Below are 20,368 nucleotides of genomic sequence, written 5' to 3'. Positions count from 1 at the left end.
AGTAGGAAGTAGAAAGTCAGTATAAATGAGCCATCTTCTGGTTGCCAACATGTAACTAGTGATATGTCACAGAGTTCAGAAATTAGGTCCCAACTATTTACAATCTATGTTGGTAACTTGGGTAGAATGGACAATAGCCAGGTTTGCAGATGGCACTAAAGTGGTTGGGTGTAGAAGTAAGGTGCAATGAAGAATTAAGCAATTTTCAAATGGAAATGGATCAATTAGCGGACCAGGCCAAAATTTGACAGATGGAGTTTAACATGGATAAGCGTGAGGTTATCCATTTTGGCCAGAGGAGTGGAAAGGCATTCTGTTTTCTAAATCTGGAGAAATTTCAGAGCGCTCTGGTACAGAGGGATCTGGGTGTCCTGGTGCATGAATCGCAGAAAACTGGGGTACAGGTACGGCAGGTTACAGAAAAGCAAATGTAATTTTGGCATTTCATGCTAAAGAAATGTAGTACGAAGGTAGGGAAATGTTGTTGCAACCACATAAGGCATTAGTGAGACCTCACCTGAAATACGTGCGCAGTTTTGATCCTATGACTTGAGGAGGAATGCGGTGTAGGCAGTTTAGTGAAGGTCCACGGGATTGATTCCAGAAATGAAGGGTTAGCCTCATGAAGAAAGGTTGAGCAGTTTCGGCTGATACTCTGTGGAGTTTAGGAGAATGGGAGGAGATCTGATTGAGCTGTATAAAATGCTAAAGGGGATTGACAAAGTTGTCGAGAGGATGTTTCCTCTTGTGGGTTAATCCGGAGTGACAGGCCATAGTTTTAGCATAAGGAGTAACAGATTTGAATCAGAGGTAACGAGGCATTGCGTCTTTCGGGGCGGTGCAACTGTCAAATTCACTGCCCCCAGAGTGTGGCGGATGTCGGGACATTGAGTAAGTTTAAGGAGAAGATACGATGGTTCTTAATCCGTAAAAGGTTGAAGGGTTATGCGGAGCAGGCAGGAGAGTGCAGGACAGTGGCTGAGGTGAAATTGTATTAAATGGCAGAGCAGACTTTAGGGGCTCAACTGTTTCCCCCTGGCTCCTGTGTTCTTATTCCGTGGGTAATACGACGGAACCAAACTTGTTCATCAGCAACCCACTGATATTACTCACTTTTCCCTGCCCCTTTCTGGCCTGTGGTTTATACTGCAGTTACTGGAATCAGGAAATACACTGGGTAAATATTTCGCTTAACGCTGAGTACAGCCACTGCAGAGTGATCAATCTTTCGAGATGGAAGCTGACCTTTCCTGTGCTGTTTGCCATGATCTGTATAAGGATCCTGTCTTACTCGACTGTGATCACAGCTTCTGCCGATCCTGTATAACCCAATGCTGGGAGAAAGCTGACACTGCCTGCTGTCCTGTCTGTAGAACGGAGACTTCCTCCAGGACCCTGAGACCGCACCGCACTCTCTCCAACATCGTGGAGACATTTGTGAAAAGCGGCGGAGGCGGTGAAATTCAGCAGGAATGCAGCCGACACAAGGAGAAGCTTAAATTATTTTGCAAATCTGACAATCGCCTGATCTGCCTCGTTTGTCAGACATCAAAAAGTCATCAGAACCACGAGGTGCTGCCTATGGAAGAAGCTGCCGAAGAGTCGAAGGTGAGCAGACACCGAGAAAAAAAACAGAAACAGATGCTGGAATCCTGAACATGGAAAATTCAGGAAATTGGGTTTGAGAGCTTCCCTGTACTTAAGCCATCTTTATATAAATACTCAGTCTTTGAGTGAAATACCATTTGTCTTGCTGCCCGACAGCTGTCCGAATCTGAATGTTATCGGCACAGTAACTTTGGGATACGTGTTTTTGAAACCAATGACAAATTAATTGGTGTTTTTGTTCAGGAGGAACTGCGAACCTTCCTGAAGCCAGTCCAGGACAAGAAGAATGAATGTGAAGCTGTAAAAAGTGATTACGAGCAAACACTTTCTCACATTCAGGTACATTCCGATGTTGCATTGTTCTATAACCTGTCCAGAATGACATATTACGCAGCACTCTGGCCTTGTGGCAGCCCTACAGAAATTATAGAGGCAGAGGGAACGAGGATTGTGCCCGAACTGAGAGCTTACACCTCTCAGGAAAGATGCCATATACCACAGATAAATGTAAGGCTACCCAGTTTGGTGGCAAAAACAGGAAGGCACATTATTATTTGAATGGCCATAGACTAGGAAAGGGGGGAGGGGTGCATTGAGACCCGGGTGTCCTTGTACAGCAGTCACTGAAAGTAAGCATGTCAGCAGTGAACAAGGCAAATAGTTGCTGGTCCTCATAGCAAGAGAATTTGGTTAGAGGATCAGGGATGTCTTGATGTATTTATACAGGGCCTTGGTAATTCCATCCCTGGAGTATTGTGTGCGGTGTTGGTCCCCCTATCTGAGGAAGGATGTTCTGGCTATGGAGGGAGTGCAACAACCTGGATTCCTCCATGGCTGGATTGACATATGAAGAGAGACTGGATCAGTTAGGATGATATTCACCAGAGTTTAGAAGAATGAGAGACAACTTCACAGAAACCTATAAAAACCTAAAAGGGTGAGACAGGCTAAACACAGGAAGGATGTTCCTGATGATGAGGGTACCCTTACAGTTGCAGTTTAAGGTTAGAGCTTCAGAATACAGGCCATTTAAGACTGAGGTGAGCGAGTTGCGAACGAGCCTGTGGAATTCCCTGCCTCAGGAAGGTAAGGAGGCCAAAACATTGAATGCTTTCAGTAAGGAGTTAGGTATAGCTCTTAGGGCTAATGGGATCAAAGGGTGTGGTGAGAAAGTGGGAATGGGTATTGAGTTGGATAATCAGCCAAGATCACATTGAATGGCAGAGTAGGCTCAATGCACTGAACGACCTACTCCTGCTCCTAATTTTACATGTTTCTATTCAATAGGCTTTTCTCTAGGAAAGCAAAGGCTGACGGGTGACTTGGTGAAGTGGTCTTACAAATGACAAAAGGGTATGATTGGGCAATCAAGGAGAAGATGTTTCCACTGAATCTATAAGTCGAGACCCTCAGTTTGCTTTACTCTTCAGTGAGTTTAATTGGCAATTTTCTCACTAATTAGCGCCCCGTCAGCTGGGTGAATCGTTGTCTGGTAATCTGTTACCAGTTCTGTAGAAGGATAAATTAATGTAATTTCACTGCATTAGAGAATAATCTGCATTGTATTTAAAACAAAACAGTAAATTATTTGTTTTTGGAATTAAATTGGAAATGTTTTCCTCTTCTATATTCACAAATGAAAAAAATCTGCATGAGCTGTACGAGCTTTCAGAAATCTTAATCAATTACTAGCTATTCTGTAAAACCATGTTAGTCTTCACTCCATTAGAGAATGATTATCCATGTATCTGAATAAATCTCAAATTTTCTGATTGAGAATGAACCAGATTGGAAATGCTATTCTGAATAACTCTGAATAATTCTGAAATGGGCTGCAGTTTGATTTGATTTCAAGAAATTCCCAGTTTGTTCAAAGTTTCTCAGATAGAACAACATTTTAATTTGTTTTGTTCAATCTGATAATTATGCCCCAAAGGACCAAGGTGTAAAGACAGAGAAACAGATTAAGGCTGAAATTGAAAAACTTTACCAGTTTCTCCGTGAGGAAGAGAGGATTGTGTTGAAAGATCTGAAACTGGAGAAAGAGAAAAAGAGTCAAGAGATGAAGGAGAGGATTGAGAAGATAACGAAAGAAATCTCGTCACTTTCAGCCACTGTTCAAGATATTGAACAACAACTAAGGGAACAGGACAGCATCACATTTTTAACAGTAACTATTTATTTTTCTTTACTTTGCCTCTTTTATTTGAGATTGTCTTTATGAATTGCAGATTCTGTCATCGAAACGTAGATTATAAACCCGACTGAGTAACAGCACACCGATGACCAATGACATTTGGTTTTCTCTGTCTCACACCCAAAAACACCATCAGAGATAGTGGGAACTGCAGATGCTGGAGAATCTGAGATAACAAGGTGTGGAGCTGGATGAACACAGCAGGCCAAGCAGCATCTTAGGAGCACAAAAGCTGACGTTTTGGGCCTAGACCCTTCATCAGAAAAAAGGGGATGGGGAGAGTGTTCTGAAATAAGTAGGGGGAGAGGGGGAGGGCGATCAATGATGAATAGAGGAGAAGTTAGGTGGAGAGGAGACAGACATATCAAAGAGGCGGGGATGTAGCCAGTGAAGGTGAGTGTAGGTGGAGAGGTAGGTAGGGGTTAGGTCAGTCCGGGGAGGATGGACTGGTCAAGGGGGTGGGATGAGGTTAGAAGGTAGGAAATGGAGGTGCAGCTTGAGGTTGGAGGAAGGTATAGGTGAGAGGACGAACAGGTTAGGGAAGCGGGGAGGAGCTGGGTTGGTTTTGGAATGCAGTGGGGGGAGGGGAGATTTTGAAGCTGGTGAAATCCACATTGATACCATTGGGCTGCAGGGTTCCCAAGCGGAATATGAGTTGCTGTTCCTGCAACCTTCAGGAGGGAAACACCATCAGCTGTCTTGAACATGGAAATGACACAATCTGTAGCATGTTTACTACAGGAAAACATTTCAATGAGCTGAAACAATGAGGAAAATTGGCTTCATAAAGAATGAGAAACACTCAGGATAGTCAGACCATTCTCCCCGAGTGTACGTTTCTTGCCCTGCTGCTGGTCAGACATTGGGAGCTGCAGTGCAGTGCCTAGCCAGGCTGTACCATGTTTAATATATCCCTGGCTGGCACTGTAATGATTCTGCCCAGGAGAGAGAACTCTCTACAGGGTCAGATACACAGACAGATAGAGCTTTCTTCCACCGGTTAATTCATTAAATGTTCAGGCAATGGGAGGCGTGTGACCCCTTATGACAAACATTTATATCAGAGTCAATTTGATTTTATGACATACCTGCTAAGTTCAGTAAATCTCTGAGAACTTATTTTAGCTTTTGCATTTCTGAACAAGGGTCCTGATCCAAAATGTAAACTTTTCTGTTCCTTTGTGGCCGCCTGAGCCGCTGTGTTCATCCAGTTCCACGCTGTGTTATCTCTGACTCCAGCATCTGCAGTTCTTGCTATCTCTGTAGCTAATTCTCTGCTGTGTATTGAAATGCTAATTAGTCGGTGGTGATAGTGTTGGCTGAGGGATAAATGTTGACCAGGGCACTGGGAGAACTCCAGTCCTCCTCTTGGATTAGTATCTTGTGATCTTTTCCCTTCACTCATACAAACAGAGAAACCTCAGTTTAACATCTCAGCTGAAACCCAGTCTCTCTGGCAATGGAGTTGCCACTCAACTGGTTGGTCACTGAGCTCAGAAGATTCACAATGAGTATCCTTGACATTATAATCCATTCTGTGTGGTTCAGGATTTCAGGTTACGTATTAATGAACCAAAATACAGCCACAATAATGAGACACCAAACCACAGCACTTGTTTTATCTCCATGTTCACCTTTGAATAGCTACCAGAGTGATACAATAAGTGAGAAATACTGTGATGAATTGCCTTTGAGATTATTGTGCAAGATTAAAGTGCATGGGTTTGGGGGATGTGTTTTGAGATGGATCGGAAATTGGTTGGCAGAGAGGAAACAATGAGCAGGAATTAATAAGTCATTTTCAAATTGGCAGGCAGTAACTAGTGGGTTGCCACAGGGATTGGTGCTGCAACCCTAGCTATTCACAATATATATTAATGATTTGGATGAGGGAACAAAATGTAACATCTCCAAGTTTGCAGATGATACCAGGTTGGGTGGGAGGGTGAACTGTGACGAGGATGCAGAGATACTTCAGCATGATCTCGACAGGTTGGGTGAGTGGGCAAATCAATGGCAGATGCAGTATAAATGGATAAATGAGAGGTTTTTGACTTTGGAAGTAAAAATGAGACGGCAGATTACTACCTGAGCAGCTATAAATTGGGAGAGGGGAGTGTGCAGTGGGACCTGGGTGTCCTTGTGCACCAGTCGTTGAAGGGAAGCATGCAGGTGCAGCAGGTGTTAAAGAAGTAAATGGTATGTTGGCCTTCATTGTGAGAGGCTTTCGTGTACAGGAGCAGGGATGTGTTGTTGCAGTTGTACAGGGCCTTGGTGAGGTCACACCTGGAATATTGTGTGCAGTCTTGGTCTCCTTTTCTGAGGAAGGATGTTCTTGCTCTCAATGGAGTGCAGCAGAGGTTTACAGGCTGATTCCAGGGATGGCGTGTCTGATGGATGCTGAGAGATTGACGAGGTTCGGATTCTTTTCTCTGGAGTTGAGTTGAATGAGTGGTGGTGGTGGTGTTGGGGGGCTGGTGGGGGTGCGGAGGTGCAGAATCTCACAGAGAGTTATAAAATTGTAACAGAGCTAGATAGGGTAGATGCAGGGAGGATGTTCTCGATGGTGGGTGTATTCAGGACCAGGGGTCAGAGTCTGAGGATTCGAATAGACCATTTAGGATGGAGATGAAGTGACATTTCTTCACCCAGAGACGGGTGAGCCTGTGGAATTCATTACAACAGGAAGTAGTTGATAACAAAACATTTAATTTATTCAAGATGTAGCTAGATATAGCACATGAGGTGATGGGGTCGAAGGTTATGGGGAGAAAGCAGGCTTAGGCTATTGAGTTAGATAATCAGTCATGATTGTGATAAATGGTGGAGCAGGCTCAAAGGGCCGAATGGCCTCCTCATGTTCCTATCTTCCATATTTCTATTGGTCATTCTGATTCACTGTTGAGTTTGGTCTTCAGGTTTGTGTGATGAACTGTCTTGTTTCTCCTAAATGATTTTGCAGGAGTCCAGCTGCATTTGAACACAACCTTTACACATTAACACTGCACAAAGACATTAGTCTATCCCAATTCAGAGTCTCTTCCATAGTGTTCCAATGGAGCCCTTCAGAAGCTTAAGGACAAATAATTCCATTTGTTGCTCAGGTGCTTTATAGCCTTCAGCAACTTCAGACCATGAGCTCTGTCCCTCAAGCAAGCAATTCCCTGAATGGCACTCTCCTGTCTTCGCCCCACAACCCTGCACATTTTTTTTTGTGAGATAATACTCCAACTCCTTTTTGAATGCATTGATTGGACCTGCACCCCAGACCACCCCACACTCTCAGACAGTACGTCCCAGACCCTAACCACTCGTGTGAACCTCCTCCACCCCCAACACTCTCACACAGTATGTTCCAGACCATTGCTGCATGTGAAAACCTTTCCACATGTCTCCACTGGTGTGTTTTACCAGCTGCCGTGTGGGAATCTTCATCCCTGAAACCCATTCTCATAAACCTTCTCGCATTTTCTGTTAATACCTTCATATCTTCCCTCATGTTTAGTGCTCTGAACTGGAGCCAGTAATGTGGAGTAAGTGACATTGAATTGAGGACAGGTTGATGCTGTTCAATCACTTCCCTTATTTAAAATGTACTTTTCTACTGACTCCAGTTTGCCCGTTGCCTTTGGTGTTAAAATGTTCTCTAGAGTAACTGTGAAAATTGTTCTTGGTCCACAGAAATTCACCGATACACAGGAAAGGTAAAGCTTACATTTCTGATTTGATTTTTATTCCTAAAATAGTCCTCCCCCACTGTGGAATGATCCAACACTAACCTTTATCTCCTTTTTCAGAGTGAAGGAAACTCTCCCAGAGCCACAGAAGGTTTACCCTTTAATAAACGTGGGCAGGTACATTGGTTCCCTGCAGTACAGAGTGTGGAAAAAGATGCTGACAGTGATTAATACAGGTGGGTGTGAGCTTCCTGACACCAGCTATTTAATCGCTCTCATGATTATGAGTAGAAGCTATGATCTGAATACTGGCCTCTGCTTTAACTTGTATCATGTGTACCACAAAGCATAGGTTCTTGAAGTTTATTAACAACAGTGTTTACAGTGCTGTAATTTCACAGATTTACATATAATCTGGCTTCAGTGGTTATTAGTGTTTGCATTTGGTGGTTACTCATGTTACTGCCCACTTCATAAACATAACGAACTGAACACACAATACCTATTTCTTCTCACTGTAAGACTGACCGAAGGTGAAGTGGACACCTTTAACAAAATCAGAAATTGCTGGAAATGTCAGCATGTCCAGCAGCATCTGTGAGAAAAATCAAAGTTAATGTTTTGGTTCGAGTTAATTGGAACACCTTTATACCAGAATGTCACTTGTTCTGATGCATTGTAACTATCCCAAAGGTACTTTGCCTGTGGGACCTGGAATCTACACAATCATTTAACAATGGCCACGTGGCTTTCTGATTCCCCATCCATTACTTAAAGTTTTCCCTGGGGAATGAATTTTTGATTTGGGCTCATTTCTGATATTCCCAGTCATTAAGCAGCTGCAAAAGTTACAATGTCTTATGGTCGTGACAGTAGGAATGCGCTGTTCGTCAAACCCAACTGCTCCACAAATTGTACCATTGGTGTAAATGATCAAATTACATCACCAACTTAGTCTCTTCTTTCTCTTTGGTACTGCTATCAAGAATAAGAGACTTTCACAAGGATTTTTCATGACATTCAAATTAATCTGATTATTATAACAAAAATTTTTCTTAAAACATATCACAAAGCCTGTTAATATCTAAATTATGAACCAGAATTAGAACTATATTCCCATCTGATCCCAAACAACCACACTCGCACATGCACAGGAGATGAATGGTTCTGTAAGGGAGACATTTTATACTTAATGAATAACACCTTTATTGACCAAGGGTCGGTAACACAAAGGGTAGAGATTGATGACTCCTCATAACCCACCGAGCTTCACGTTGACAAAATCGAAATGTCAACCTCTCTATACAGATGCTAGACCTTTCAAACAGCGCTTTGGTTTGAAGGGAAATCCAATTGGTTCCAAAGCCTTGGGCAAGTGATCCTTGTTCAGTTTCTCACAGTTTGCTGGGTATTTAAAAAAATCTGAATTATTAACTTTTTAAAGTTGGAAAACAGGAGAAGCAGAGGAGAAAGAGAAGAGGGGAGAGAGAGAAAGAGCAGCTAAGACAGATTCTTACTACTGCTTCTCCTCTGACTCTCTAGGTATTGGAAGTAAAAGTAAAAATCCCAGCCAGGGTTACGAAACAACCACCAATATAGAGGTGTATGTTGAAGTAATTAAGGGCAATTAGTGTGTGTGTGTGTGTGTGTGTGTGTGTGTGTTTTCATTCCCAACAAATGAATGACTAACAGTCTGTTTGTGACCATCTGTCCCCAGCTTCAGTGACCTTGGACCCGAATACTGCCAATCTTTACCTTCTCCTGTCTGGGGACCTGAGCACCGTGAAAAACACTGGGAAGTGGGAGCAGCTTCCGAACAATCCAGAGAGATTTGATCGCTGTCCCTATGTCCTGGGATTGGAGGGATTCACATCAGGGAGACATTCCTGGGAGGTGGAGGTTGGGAGCAAGCCTCAGTGGAATGTTGGTGTGGCCAAAGAATCCATCAACAGGAAAGGGCAGATCTACCTTAGTCCAAGTAAAGGATACTGGGCAGTGGTACTAAGAGATGGGAATGAATACTTGGCTTGTGATGAGCCATGGAAGCATCTAAAGCTGAGTGTAAATCCGAGGAAGATCCGAGTCTGTCTGGACTATGAGGGAGGGAAGGTGTCCTTTTATAACTCAGAGAACAATTCCCATATCTACACTTTCACTGGAACATTCACTGAGAAACTCTATCCCTTCTTCAGTCCAGGTTTTAATATCGAGTCTAAAAATCCAGAACCACTCAAAACCTGTTCCCAGTCAGTAACCATCCAGGAGGATGACGGATCAATCCATTTCTCCAACTCAAAATAGATTCTTTCACTTGGTACCACACTCTCAGAGTCAGCACCAACAGCTTCTCATGGGCACTGGGAGATTCACTGGGACACCAGCTAGCCAATAGGCTCATTTTCTATCCAGGTCTTCCCTCCATACTTTGACTTACAGGTAGTTCTGTGATTCTGACAATAGTGCCAGAGCTGGAAAAATCCCACACCCACAACACCAATTATCCCAGATAAGAACATAGAACAGTACACGCCCTTCAGGCCACGATTTTCTGCTGATCTATTATCCTATTAAGATCAAACTACCCTGCATACCTTACATTTTACTGTCCTGCATGTGCCTATCCAAAAGTCGCTTAAAAGCCTCTAAAGTATCTGACCCCACTCCCACTGCCGGCAGCACATTCCACATGCCCACTACTCTCTGTGTGAAGAACCTGCCTCTGGTATCCCCCTTATACCTTCCTCCAATCACCTTAAAGTTATGACCTCGCATAATGGCCATTTCCACCCCGGGAACAGTCTCTGGCTGTCCATTCTATCTGTGCCTCTCATCATCTTGTACACCTCTATCAAGTCACCTCTCATCCTTCTTTGTTCCAATGAAAAAGCCCTAGCTCCCTCAACCTTTCCTCATAAGACTTGTCGTCCAGTCCAGGCAGCATCCTGGTAAATCTCCTCTGCACCCTCTCGAAAGCTTACACATCTTTCCTACAATGAAATGACGAGAATGCCTGCAGGGTCTGGGACATACATAAGAAATAGGATCAGGAGTGGGCATTCTGGCTCCACCCCACCCCCCCACCCCCCCCCCCCCCCACACACACACACACACACACACACACACACACACACACACACACAGCCCCCACTCCCCGAGCCTGCTCTGCTATTCAATAAGGTCATGGCTGGACTTTTCATGGATTCAGCTCCCCTTACCCATCCCCACACCATAATCTTTAGTTCCTTTACTGTTCAAAATCTATCCATCTTTTCCTGGATAAACAGTAAATGAGGCAGCCCCAACTGCTTCACTGGGCAGGGAATTCCACAGATTCACAACCCTTTGGGTGACAAAGTTCCTCCTCAATTCAGTCCTAAATCTCCTCCCCTCATTTTGATGGTATGCCCCCAGTTCTAGTTACACCCGCCAGTGGAAACAACCTCCCTGCTTCTATTCTTTCCATTCCCTTCATAACATTATATGTTTCTGTTAGACCCCCCCCCCCCATTCTTCTAAATTCCAATGAGTATAATCCCTGTCTACTCAGTCTCTCCTCAACAACCCTCTCAATTCCAGAATCAAACAAGTGAACCTCTTCTTCACCCCCTTCAGTGCCAGTCCATCTATCTAGTTCTCTAAGTGTCTGATCTTCGATGCCACTGTCAGGGATTCAGTGAATATAGTTGGATTTCTGTATTGTAGTTTCTGTTTCTAACAGTAAGCTGTATAAATATCAATAAACAAGGCCCGAGCCATAGGGATGGCATGTATAATATTAGAGACTGCTGAGTTGATATTGTCATCAGGACTGTGTAAATATTTCATTTGTTTCAGATCCTGAATGTTTTTGACACATTTTTCTGCTCCCCATCTCTGGAAGTGTGTGTGAGGAGGTTTCCTTGAGCTTCAGTTATGTGTTTTTCATGGATTGATTCATTAATCTATTGTCATGTGTACTCGTGCATATATTTGTTACAAATACAGTGAACAATGTTGTATAATGTTGCAATTCTCCAGTATCATCTCAAAACTCAGAAACTAAACCAAGACATAGAATGTAGCAGCGTGCAGCAATAGCTTGTTGAGATACTTGTAACTTGCACATGTCTCTGTTTACGCCATGTTTCATGTGGTGAGCTTGGAGTTAAGAGATTGGGATTTATCATAAAGTTCTTCACAATTATTCCTGTCTGACAGCAGTGCTGAGTGACTGCACCAGTTTAATAGGTGACCAGTCCCTGGTTAACAGTAATGGGCAAGGTGGCTCAGTGGTTAGCACTGCTGCCTCACAGCACCAGGGGCCCAGGTTCGATTCCACCCTCGGGAGGACTGTCTGTGTGGAGTTTGCACATTCTCCCTGTGTCTGAGTGGTGTTCCGCCAGGTGCTCTGGTTTCCTCCGATCGTCTAAAGATGTGCAGGCTGGGTGGATTGGCCAGGTTAAATTCCCTGTAGTGTACAGGGAAGTGTAGATTAGGTGGGTTAGACATGGGGAAATTAGGGGAATGGGTCTGGGTGGGATGCTCCCTGGAGGGGCAGTTTGGACTTGTTGGGCCGAATAGCCTGTTTCCACACTGTAGGGATTCTATGAGTTGATGATGTTTGCTGGGCCATTGGAGAAACAGACAGGACATGCCCAGATATTCAGATGGAGCAGATTGTTGGGATCTGAAAACTGAAGATATCTCTCTGGCATTATTTTGTCCCATAGCCATAAGACTTCGTTGGTCTGGAGTCAGTTTTGAGGAGTCCAAGGGACTTAGCCAGCTGATGATACAGCATTCTCCTACATCTGTAATTTGTTTATGCTGATCAACTTTCTCTCCCCTTTTGTAACATGGACTGTGATATAAGTCGAACTTTGATCTCAAATCAGGAACAGAAACTGCAAGAATTTCACTTTATACCAGTAAATATTTTATTTAGAGCACAGATGATCAATCCCTCAGGATGGAAGATGATCTTTCTGTCCTGTTTGCTATAATCTGTATAAAGATACTGTCCTAATCGATCGTGATCATAGCTTCTGCCGATCCTGTATAATTCAGTACTGGGAGAAAGTGTTCACTGTCCCCTACCCTGTCTGCAGAAAGGAGACTTCCTTCAGGATCCTGAGACCATTCTGTATCCTGGCCGACATCATGGAGACATTTGTAAAAGGTGAGAAAGATGGAGCAATTCAGCAAGAATGCAGCCAACACAAGAAGCAGCTAAAATTATTTTGTCAAACTGACAATCAGTTCATCTGCGTTAGTTGTCTGATTTCAAAAGATCATCAAAACCACGAACTGCTGCCAGTGGAAGAAGCTGCTGAAGAGTTTAAGGTAAGATACCAGGAAAAATAAAATACAGAAACAGAGAACAGAATCCTGAACACAGGCAACATTCAGAGAGTCGGGTTTGAGTGCTTCCCAATATGTAAGGCATGTTTAATAATGTGTTTGTATTTAAAACTCAGTTATTGAATGACCTGCCTTGTGTATCACTGCTTCTTGAACCAGGGATGAAAAGGAAGAGATTGAAAACAAAACAGAAAATGATGTAAATATCCAGCAGGTCTGGCATTATCTGCAGAAAGAGAAACTGAGTGGATTGGCCCACATCAGATCAATGACCATGAGACATTGATTTAAGATATGGGACAGGAGATTGAGAGTATTTGTGAGGAAAACATTCTTCGCCCAGATGGTGGTGGGAATCTGAAACTCCCTCGCTATAAGGGTAGCAGATGCAGAAACCTACATTTCATTGAAAAAAAAATGTAAGGTTTGGATACAAGGGTATTCATTATCAAGTGCTGGAAAATAGCAGTAGAATATTTAGTACCAACTGAGAAAGGGTCACTGAACCCAAAATGTTAACTCTGATTTTTCTTCACGGATGCCACTAGATCTGCTGAACTTTTCCAGCAACTTCTATTTTTGTTTCGGATTTACAGCATCCACAGTTATTTCAGTTTTTATTTAGAATAGCTAGTGTTTTTTTGTACCTGCAGACTTGATGGGCTGAAGGGCCTTTTCCTATGTAGACCTTTATGATTCTACGACTGAATGACTGATCTGTGGTGCAAAGTCTCGCGACTAGCTAAAATAACAGGTACAAGGAAACAGAAGCAAATTAATTCCTCTGGGTATTTCCTGAAAGAACAGATGTATATTTACCAGGAATTTATTGGTTACGGGGGAATTACAGAGGAAGGGAAACCCGCTGTGAATCAGAGAACACTCACAGGAAAGGTCATCCAGAGAAGGAAGTTCAAGAGAAGCAAAAAGTGATTTTTCTTTTCAAAGAGGAATTTGCAGACAGAAAATAAACTAAAAGGGAATGCTTGGCCTTAAGCTTTAATCAAAAGGGATAGTAGAAATAGAATTTAAAAATAACAATTAAGAATATTGAGTTGGAGCCCTTGCAGCATGTTCTTTGTTTTATTTCTTTAGTTTTGTTATTTTTGGTTTGAAACTATGGGCTGTAAGATGAAGATGACCTTCAGATTGTGGGCAGCAGAGTGTGTGAAACACAAAGGAACAAAGGAAAAACAAAGGTTTCTGAAGAAGGGTCCTAACCCAAGTGTCAGCTTTCCTGCTCCTCTGATGCTGCCTGGCCTGCTGCGTTCCTCCATCTCCACACTGTCATAAAAGAACAAACATTTTTGTTTGTGAGTCTTGGCCTAAAAATTAATAGGACAATGATTCTTATTAAGAAGAGTTCCAACTCCAGGGTGGCAGGTATTCTTAACCAAGATGCTTGGCCATTAGCGAGGTCAGTACCTGGGGATAGGTTCCAGCAAGTCTTACCAGAGAACTTATGCTCAAGCAGATAGTAGATATTGGATGGTAACTGGGACCTTGTGGGGAGACAGTTGGTATTGACAAGGATAGACCAGAGTTTGAGCTGGTTTTTGAACTGTGCTTGCGTTCGGAGGAGTTTAGCTGTTAATGCTACAGCATGAAGATTTGAACGTTCTCTGCTTAACCTTCCATTATCAGTTATTGGGAGTTCAGAGAATAGAATCACAGCTATAAATATTACTGAATCTTCGTCCAAGTGAACTGGAAAAGATAGCAATGATCGATATCTTCAAAAAATCAACAATGAAACAATCATTTACGCCTGTGGAACAATGCATTATTAAGTAATCTGGCCAGATATGTTATTTTTAATTCATTCATCCCTTAAAAATGTTTATTTGTCTGACTGCCTTTTGCGCGAATAGAGCCGAAAACAAAACTTACAAGGTTTAAATTATAGATATCAATTAGATTACTTTGTTGTTTAGTTTCGCTCAGCTGCAGATACTGCCTTGTTAATAAATTGTTAAATATTTTGTCCAACCCGGTGTCTGCTATCAATTATTCCCAAAGGCTGGATTTGGTCATTCCCCACATCTTGTTTGGAACCAATGGGGTCAAGTTTGAAGGTCTTTGAAGTTTTTATTTTTCCTGAGTTGCCAACAGAGAGGTAAGAGGGCTGGTTTGATGCTTCTGCCTGTCTCTGTGTTGGAACAACTGGGTCAAATTTTCTGTTGCCTCCAGTGGGGCAGGCAATAGCAAGAAAGTTGGAATGGCAGAGTGACTGGAAAAATCAAATTCTTGACATCAAGAAAACAAATTTCTGATTTTATGGTTAGAATTTAAACTTTTGAGTTATGAATCTTTCTAATGAGTCGCAACTACTTTATTGTAGGAGCAGCAGGTGGTGAAGAATATAAATGGGGTGTTGGCTTTCACAGCGAGAGGTTTTGAGTACCGGAACAAAGATGCCTTGCTGCAATTCTACAGGGGCCTTAGTGAGACTACACTGGAGTGTTGTGTGCAGTTTTGGTCTGAGGAATGATGCTCTGGCTGTAGAGGGAGTGCAGCAAAAGTTTACTAGGCTGATTCCTGGGCTTGGCAAGACTAGCATATGGGGAGAGACTGGATCAGTTAGGACGGTATTCACTGAGGTTTCGAAGAATGAAGGGGAATCCCAGAGAAACCTGTAAAATTCTAACAGGGCTAGACAGGGCAAAAAGGATGCTTCTGGTGATCGATGAATCCAGTCAATCAGTCTCAGGATATTGGGTTGGGCTGAGATGAGGAGAAGTTTCTTCACCCAGAGAGTGGGAAGCCTGCAGAATTCTCTGCCATGGAAATCGGTTGAGTCTATTTTCAGGAAGGAGATGGATATATTTCTTGGCGTAAAGAGGATCGAGAGTATGGGGAGTAAGAGATGGGCGTTCACCCATGATCATATTGAATGAAGACCAAGCTCGAAGGACTGAATGCCCTGTCCCCGCTCCCAATTTCTATGTTTTGATACGTTTGCCTGTCAGTATTAGCTAGCTTGCTTCATTTCGAGATCATAAAATGTGAGGCTGGATGAACACAGCAGGCCAAGCAGCATCTCAGGAGCACAAAAGCTGATGTTTCGGGCCTCGACCCTTCATCAGAGAGGCCCGAAACGTCAGCTTTTGTGCTCCTGAGATGCTGCTTGGCCTGCTGTGTTCATCCAGCCTCACATTTTATTATCTTGGAATTCTCCAGCATCTGCAGTTCCCATTATCTCTGATACCCCTTTTGCTTCATTTCGATGCAGCTTGTCATTTGCCTCTCTCTCCGAGACCGCAGCAATTCCTGACACGAAAGTCACCACAGTTACTTTTTGGCAGCAGCTCACCTCCTCGGGTCTTCGGGCGCCGCTGACATTTCGCAGCATGCTTCGTGGACACTGTACTCTTTCACCATCGGTCCTTATCCATGAGGCATCACCAAGCCACCAGCCTCAGATAACCGTGCTGCTTTTGGAACACAGAACATTGAACTGTACAGCACAGTACTGACGTTCAGCCCACGATGTTGTGCCAAACTTTTACCCTAAACCTAAGGTCTATCTAACCTCCACCCCAACATTATACTGTCATCCATATGTCTATCTAATAGCCGCTTAAATGCCCCTAATGAGGCCAACTCCACTACCCTCTCCAGCAATGCATTCCATGCCCCGACCACTCTCTGAGTAACGAACCTACCTCTGACATCTCCCCTATATCTACCTCCACTCACTATAAAACTATGCCCCTCATAATAGCTACCTCCACCCTAGGAAAAAGTCTCTGGCTGTCCCCTCTATCTATACCTCTGATCATTTTGTACATCTCTCATCCTTCATCGTTCTAAAGAGAAAAGCCCTAGTTCTCTCAACCTTTCCTCAGAAGACCTTCCCTCCATTCCAGGCAACATCCTGGTAAATCTCCTCTGTACCTTCTCCAATGCTTCCATGTCTTTCCTGTAATGTGGCAACTAGAACTGGACACAATACTCCAGATGTGGCCATTTTGTATAGCTGGAGGATAACTTCACGGCTCTTGAACGCAATCTCTCTTTTAGTGAAAGCTAATACACCATATGCCTTCTTAACAACTCCATCCACCTGGGTGGTAGCTTTCATGGAATTGCAGACATGAACCCCAAGACTCCTCTGCTCCTCCACACTGCCAAGATTCTTTCTGTTAACCCTGTATTCTGCTTTCAAGTTAGTTCTTCCAAAATTAATCACCTCACACTCTTCAGGGTTAAACTCCATCTGCCACTTCTCAGACCAGCTCTGCACCCTATCAATGTCCCTTTGTAACCCAGAACAGCACTCCACACTGTCCACAACGCGACCCACCTTTGTATCATCTGCAAACGTATTAATGCACCCTTCCACTCCGACTTTTGGAGCAATCCCATCACCGCTCTCACCTTCCCTTTGGAGGTCAGGTTCAGTTTCGCCTTGCATGCTTGTGCCAAGTCGCTTTGCAGACAGTGACACACAAACCTCACACATCTACACAAGCTGCATTGTATCCGAGCACTCCCTCGTTTCGCATTTACTTGGAGGGTGCCAGCTTCTTTGAGTTGCTTTGCTTTTGAGTGTAGACAGAGAGGCAGGTGGTTTATTGCATTAGGAGCAAGGTGAAACACACTTTGTAAAGACACAGTATTGTTACAATGTGAATAAATGGGCCACTGTCTTTGACCAATAGGGAATTGTTCCATGTCCATTTGACCAAGAGGATTGGTGTGTAAAATGACATTGATGGCCAGCCCTCGAAAGAAGTTATTTTAAAAGGGACAGAGGAGAGGAAGGGGAAGACAGAGCTGGGAAATGAGGGAAATCTGTTCTTTGGGGGAAGACTAAGTATAGTGCTCCATCAGCCTGAGAGAGGAGCAAAGATGGCCAGCACTGAGGCCACTGAAGACTACCACAGGTCAGAACAAAAGGACATAGAACCACAGGAACGTGGAAATGCACTGTCTCAACTCCTGCCTCTCCCGATTACTCCAGGATCGCTAACAATTTGCCATCTGTCACCGACTGTCTGTTTCCATTCTTTGCGTTATTCGCTAATGTGCCTGATATAAATAAAACAATACATCGATGAAAAATATCAACTGGTAGCTTGGGAATATTCTTGCTCTTGGGGGAAGGGACTGAAGAGATTTTCTGAGGCGAGCCGGTCACTGATGAAGTTGGATTGGCGTCGACCAGTGAAATTATTAAGTTCAGCATCAAAAACAGAAAGTGCTGGAGGAACTCAGCAGGTTTGGCACTTCCTCGGAGAGAGAAAAACAGAGTTAGCTTTTTGAATCCAGTACAACTCTTCACCGGGCCATCTTCAGAGTTCTGAAAAAGACTCAAATCAGACTCCAAGCATTAACTCTGTTTCTCTCTGCCCAGATGCTGAGCAACCTGTTGAACTTCTCAAGCACTTTCTGTTTTTATTTCAGATTTCTAGCATCTGTGATACTTTGCTTTTAGCTAGCTTAGAGCAGTTGTTTAAACTCAGAACTAGGGAAACATGTCTAATACATTACAAAATTAATATCAACCAAATAAAATAACCAGAAGTGCATCTATATGTACACACTTGAAAAACATTCATTCAGACTTTCATTACACAACTAAATAAAATGTTTAACGATAAAGGACTAGGTTATTTGACAGGTCTGTGTCACATTGAGGTCCTTGGATAATGTGAAACTCTGCCTTATTTCAAAAGGAGTTTTGAATTTACTGACTAGAAGCCAGGAATTAAATTTCAATGAAAACTGAGACCACATTCACTTGAAATCACAGCCCGTAAGGTAGCTGAATGTATGCATCACTCTGCAAAGCTTCAACAGGAACAATGACCTTAAAGGAGTATGAATGGGAAATATCTCCTCTCCCATTAGCAAAGCATCCTGACAAACTGTTATAACAAAGTGTGAAGCTGGATGAACACAGCAGGCCAAGCAGCATCTCAGGAGGTGATGAGGGGTCTAGGCCGGAAACGTCAGCTTTTGTGCTCCTAAGATGCTGCTTGGCCTGCTGTGTTCATCCAGCTCCACACTTTGTTATCTCGGATTCTCCAGCATCTTCAGTTCCCATTATCTCTGACAAACTGTCAGATGTATCATGTGAACAATGGTGCTCTGGCTGTGAAAGGAATGTACCCAGACAAAACATTATCATCAAAGCTAAACAACGGGACTTCGCTGCCCATGACCACATTTGGGTCACTGGATAATAGGAGAGATACATGGGACAGGTTTTTATTCAGCTTTAACAGCTTTTTGCTCCTGCAGACCACGTTGTCTTCTATTCTCATACAATGCAAACGGCGCAGTGACGCAAATTTGCAGCCATCTTTGAGGATGAGAGACCAAATAATGGAAGTACGCACTCAGTTTGCATTAAACATGCAATACGAGGTTTCCATCTGTAAAAGCACAATTAAGTTTTGACGTAGAACTCCTTTCACAACAACAGTGATGTTAATCTGGATTTGCACATCTCTAACTTAATGTGAGTCAGGGAGACTCAGAAACATAACTGAGGGGAAGCAACTTCTGGGCACTTTCATCCAAAATGTTCTCACTCCTCAGAGGGAAGTGCAGTTTCAGGAAGGGGGGCTGTGATTATCTCAGATGAGTGTGAGAGGGACCTACAATAGGGCTGCAAAGAATGCTTTTTCAGACACAGATCCTGTCCAGCAGGACAGCCAAACCCTGATGAAGGGTGTGAACCCAAAACTTTCCTGCCGCTCTGATGCTGCCTGGTCTGTTGCGTTTCTCCAGCTCTACACTGTGTTATCTCTGACTCCAGCATCTGCAGTTCTTACTACCTCCAGATTTCCACACTTCCCTGGGTTATTTTCCAAGGTTCTATAGATTCAGGATCAGCTCCTGTGGATTGGAGGGCGGCAAATGTTGTCCCACCTTTCAAGAAAGGAGGAAGAGAGAAAACAGGGAATTATAGACCGGTTAGCCTTACGTCAGTGGTGGGAAAGATGCTGGAGTCAATTATAAAAGATGAAATTATGACTCATTTGGATAGCAGGAACAGAATCGGTCAGAGTCAGCATGGATTTACGAAGAGGAAATCATGTTTGACTAATCTTCTGGAATTTTTTGAGGATGTATCTATGAAGATGGATAAGGGAGAACCAGTGGATGTAGTGTACCTGGACTTTCAGAAAGCCTTTGATAAAGTCCCACATAGGAGATTGGTGAACAAAATTAGGGCACATGGTATTGGGGCCAAAATACTGAGTTGGATTGAAAATTGGCTGACTGAAAGGAAGCAAAGAGTAGTGATAAACGGGTCCCTTTCAGAATGGCAGGCAGTGACCAGTGGGGTACCACAAGGTTCGGTGCTGGGACTGCAGCTGTTTACGATATATATTAATGATATAGACGAAGGCATTAGAAGTAATATTAGCAAATTTGCTGATGACACAAAGCTGGGTGGCAGTCTGATATAAGAGGAGGATGTTATGAGAATACAGGGTGACTTGTGCAGGCTAGGTGAGTGGACAGATGCATGGCAGGTGCAGTTTAATGTGGATAAATGTGTGGTTATACACTTTGGTGGCAAGAACAG

The 20,368-nt window shown here is 43.3% G+C and overlaps 1 protein-coding gene across 1 annotated transcript in view; it reads left to right on the top strand.

Moving 5' to 3' along the window:
• The first annotated feature begins 1,233 nt into the window (after positions 1 to 1,233).
• Positions 1,234 to 20,368, top strand: part of LOC125450601 (uncharacterized) — a 506,390-nt gene continuing 487,255 nt past the window's right edge. The window contains exons 1-7 of the mRNA XM_059639630.1: positions 1,234 to 1,608; positions 1,852 to 1,947; positions 3,545 to 3,778; positions 7,487 to 7,509; positions 7,603 to 7,718; positions 9,200 to 9,732; positions 12,460 to 12,804. Coding sequence (XP_059495613.1) covers positions 1,234 to 1,608; positions 1,852 to 1,947; positions 3,545 to 3,778; positions 7,487 to 7,509; positions 7,603 to 7,718; positions 9,200 to 9,732; positions 12,460 to 12,804 — 1,722 coding nt within the window. The remainder of the gene's footprint in view (positions 1,609 to 1,851; positions 1,948 to 3,544; positions 3,779 to 7,486; positions 7,510 to 7,602; positions 7,719 to 9,199; positions 9,733 to 12,459; positions 12,805 to 20,368) is intronic.

This window comes from Stegostoma tigrinum, chromosome 34 (genome assembly GCF_030684315.1).
Source record: "Stegostoma tigrinum isolate sSteTig4 chromosome 34, sSteTig4.hap1, whole genome shotgun sequence".
In the NCBI taxonomy this organism is placed as follows: Eukaryota; Metazoa; Chordata; class Chondrichthyes; order Orectolobiformes; family Stegostomatidae; genus Stegostoma; species Stegostoma tigrinum.
Note: the sequence above shows the minus strand (reverse complement) of the source record. Positions and strands in the feature narration are given on the sequence as shown.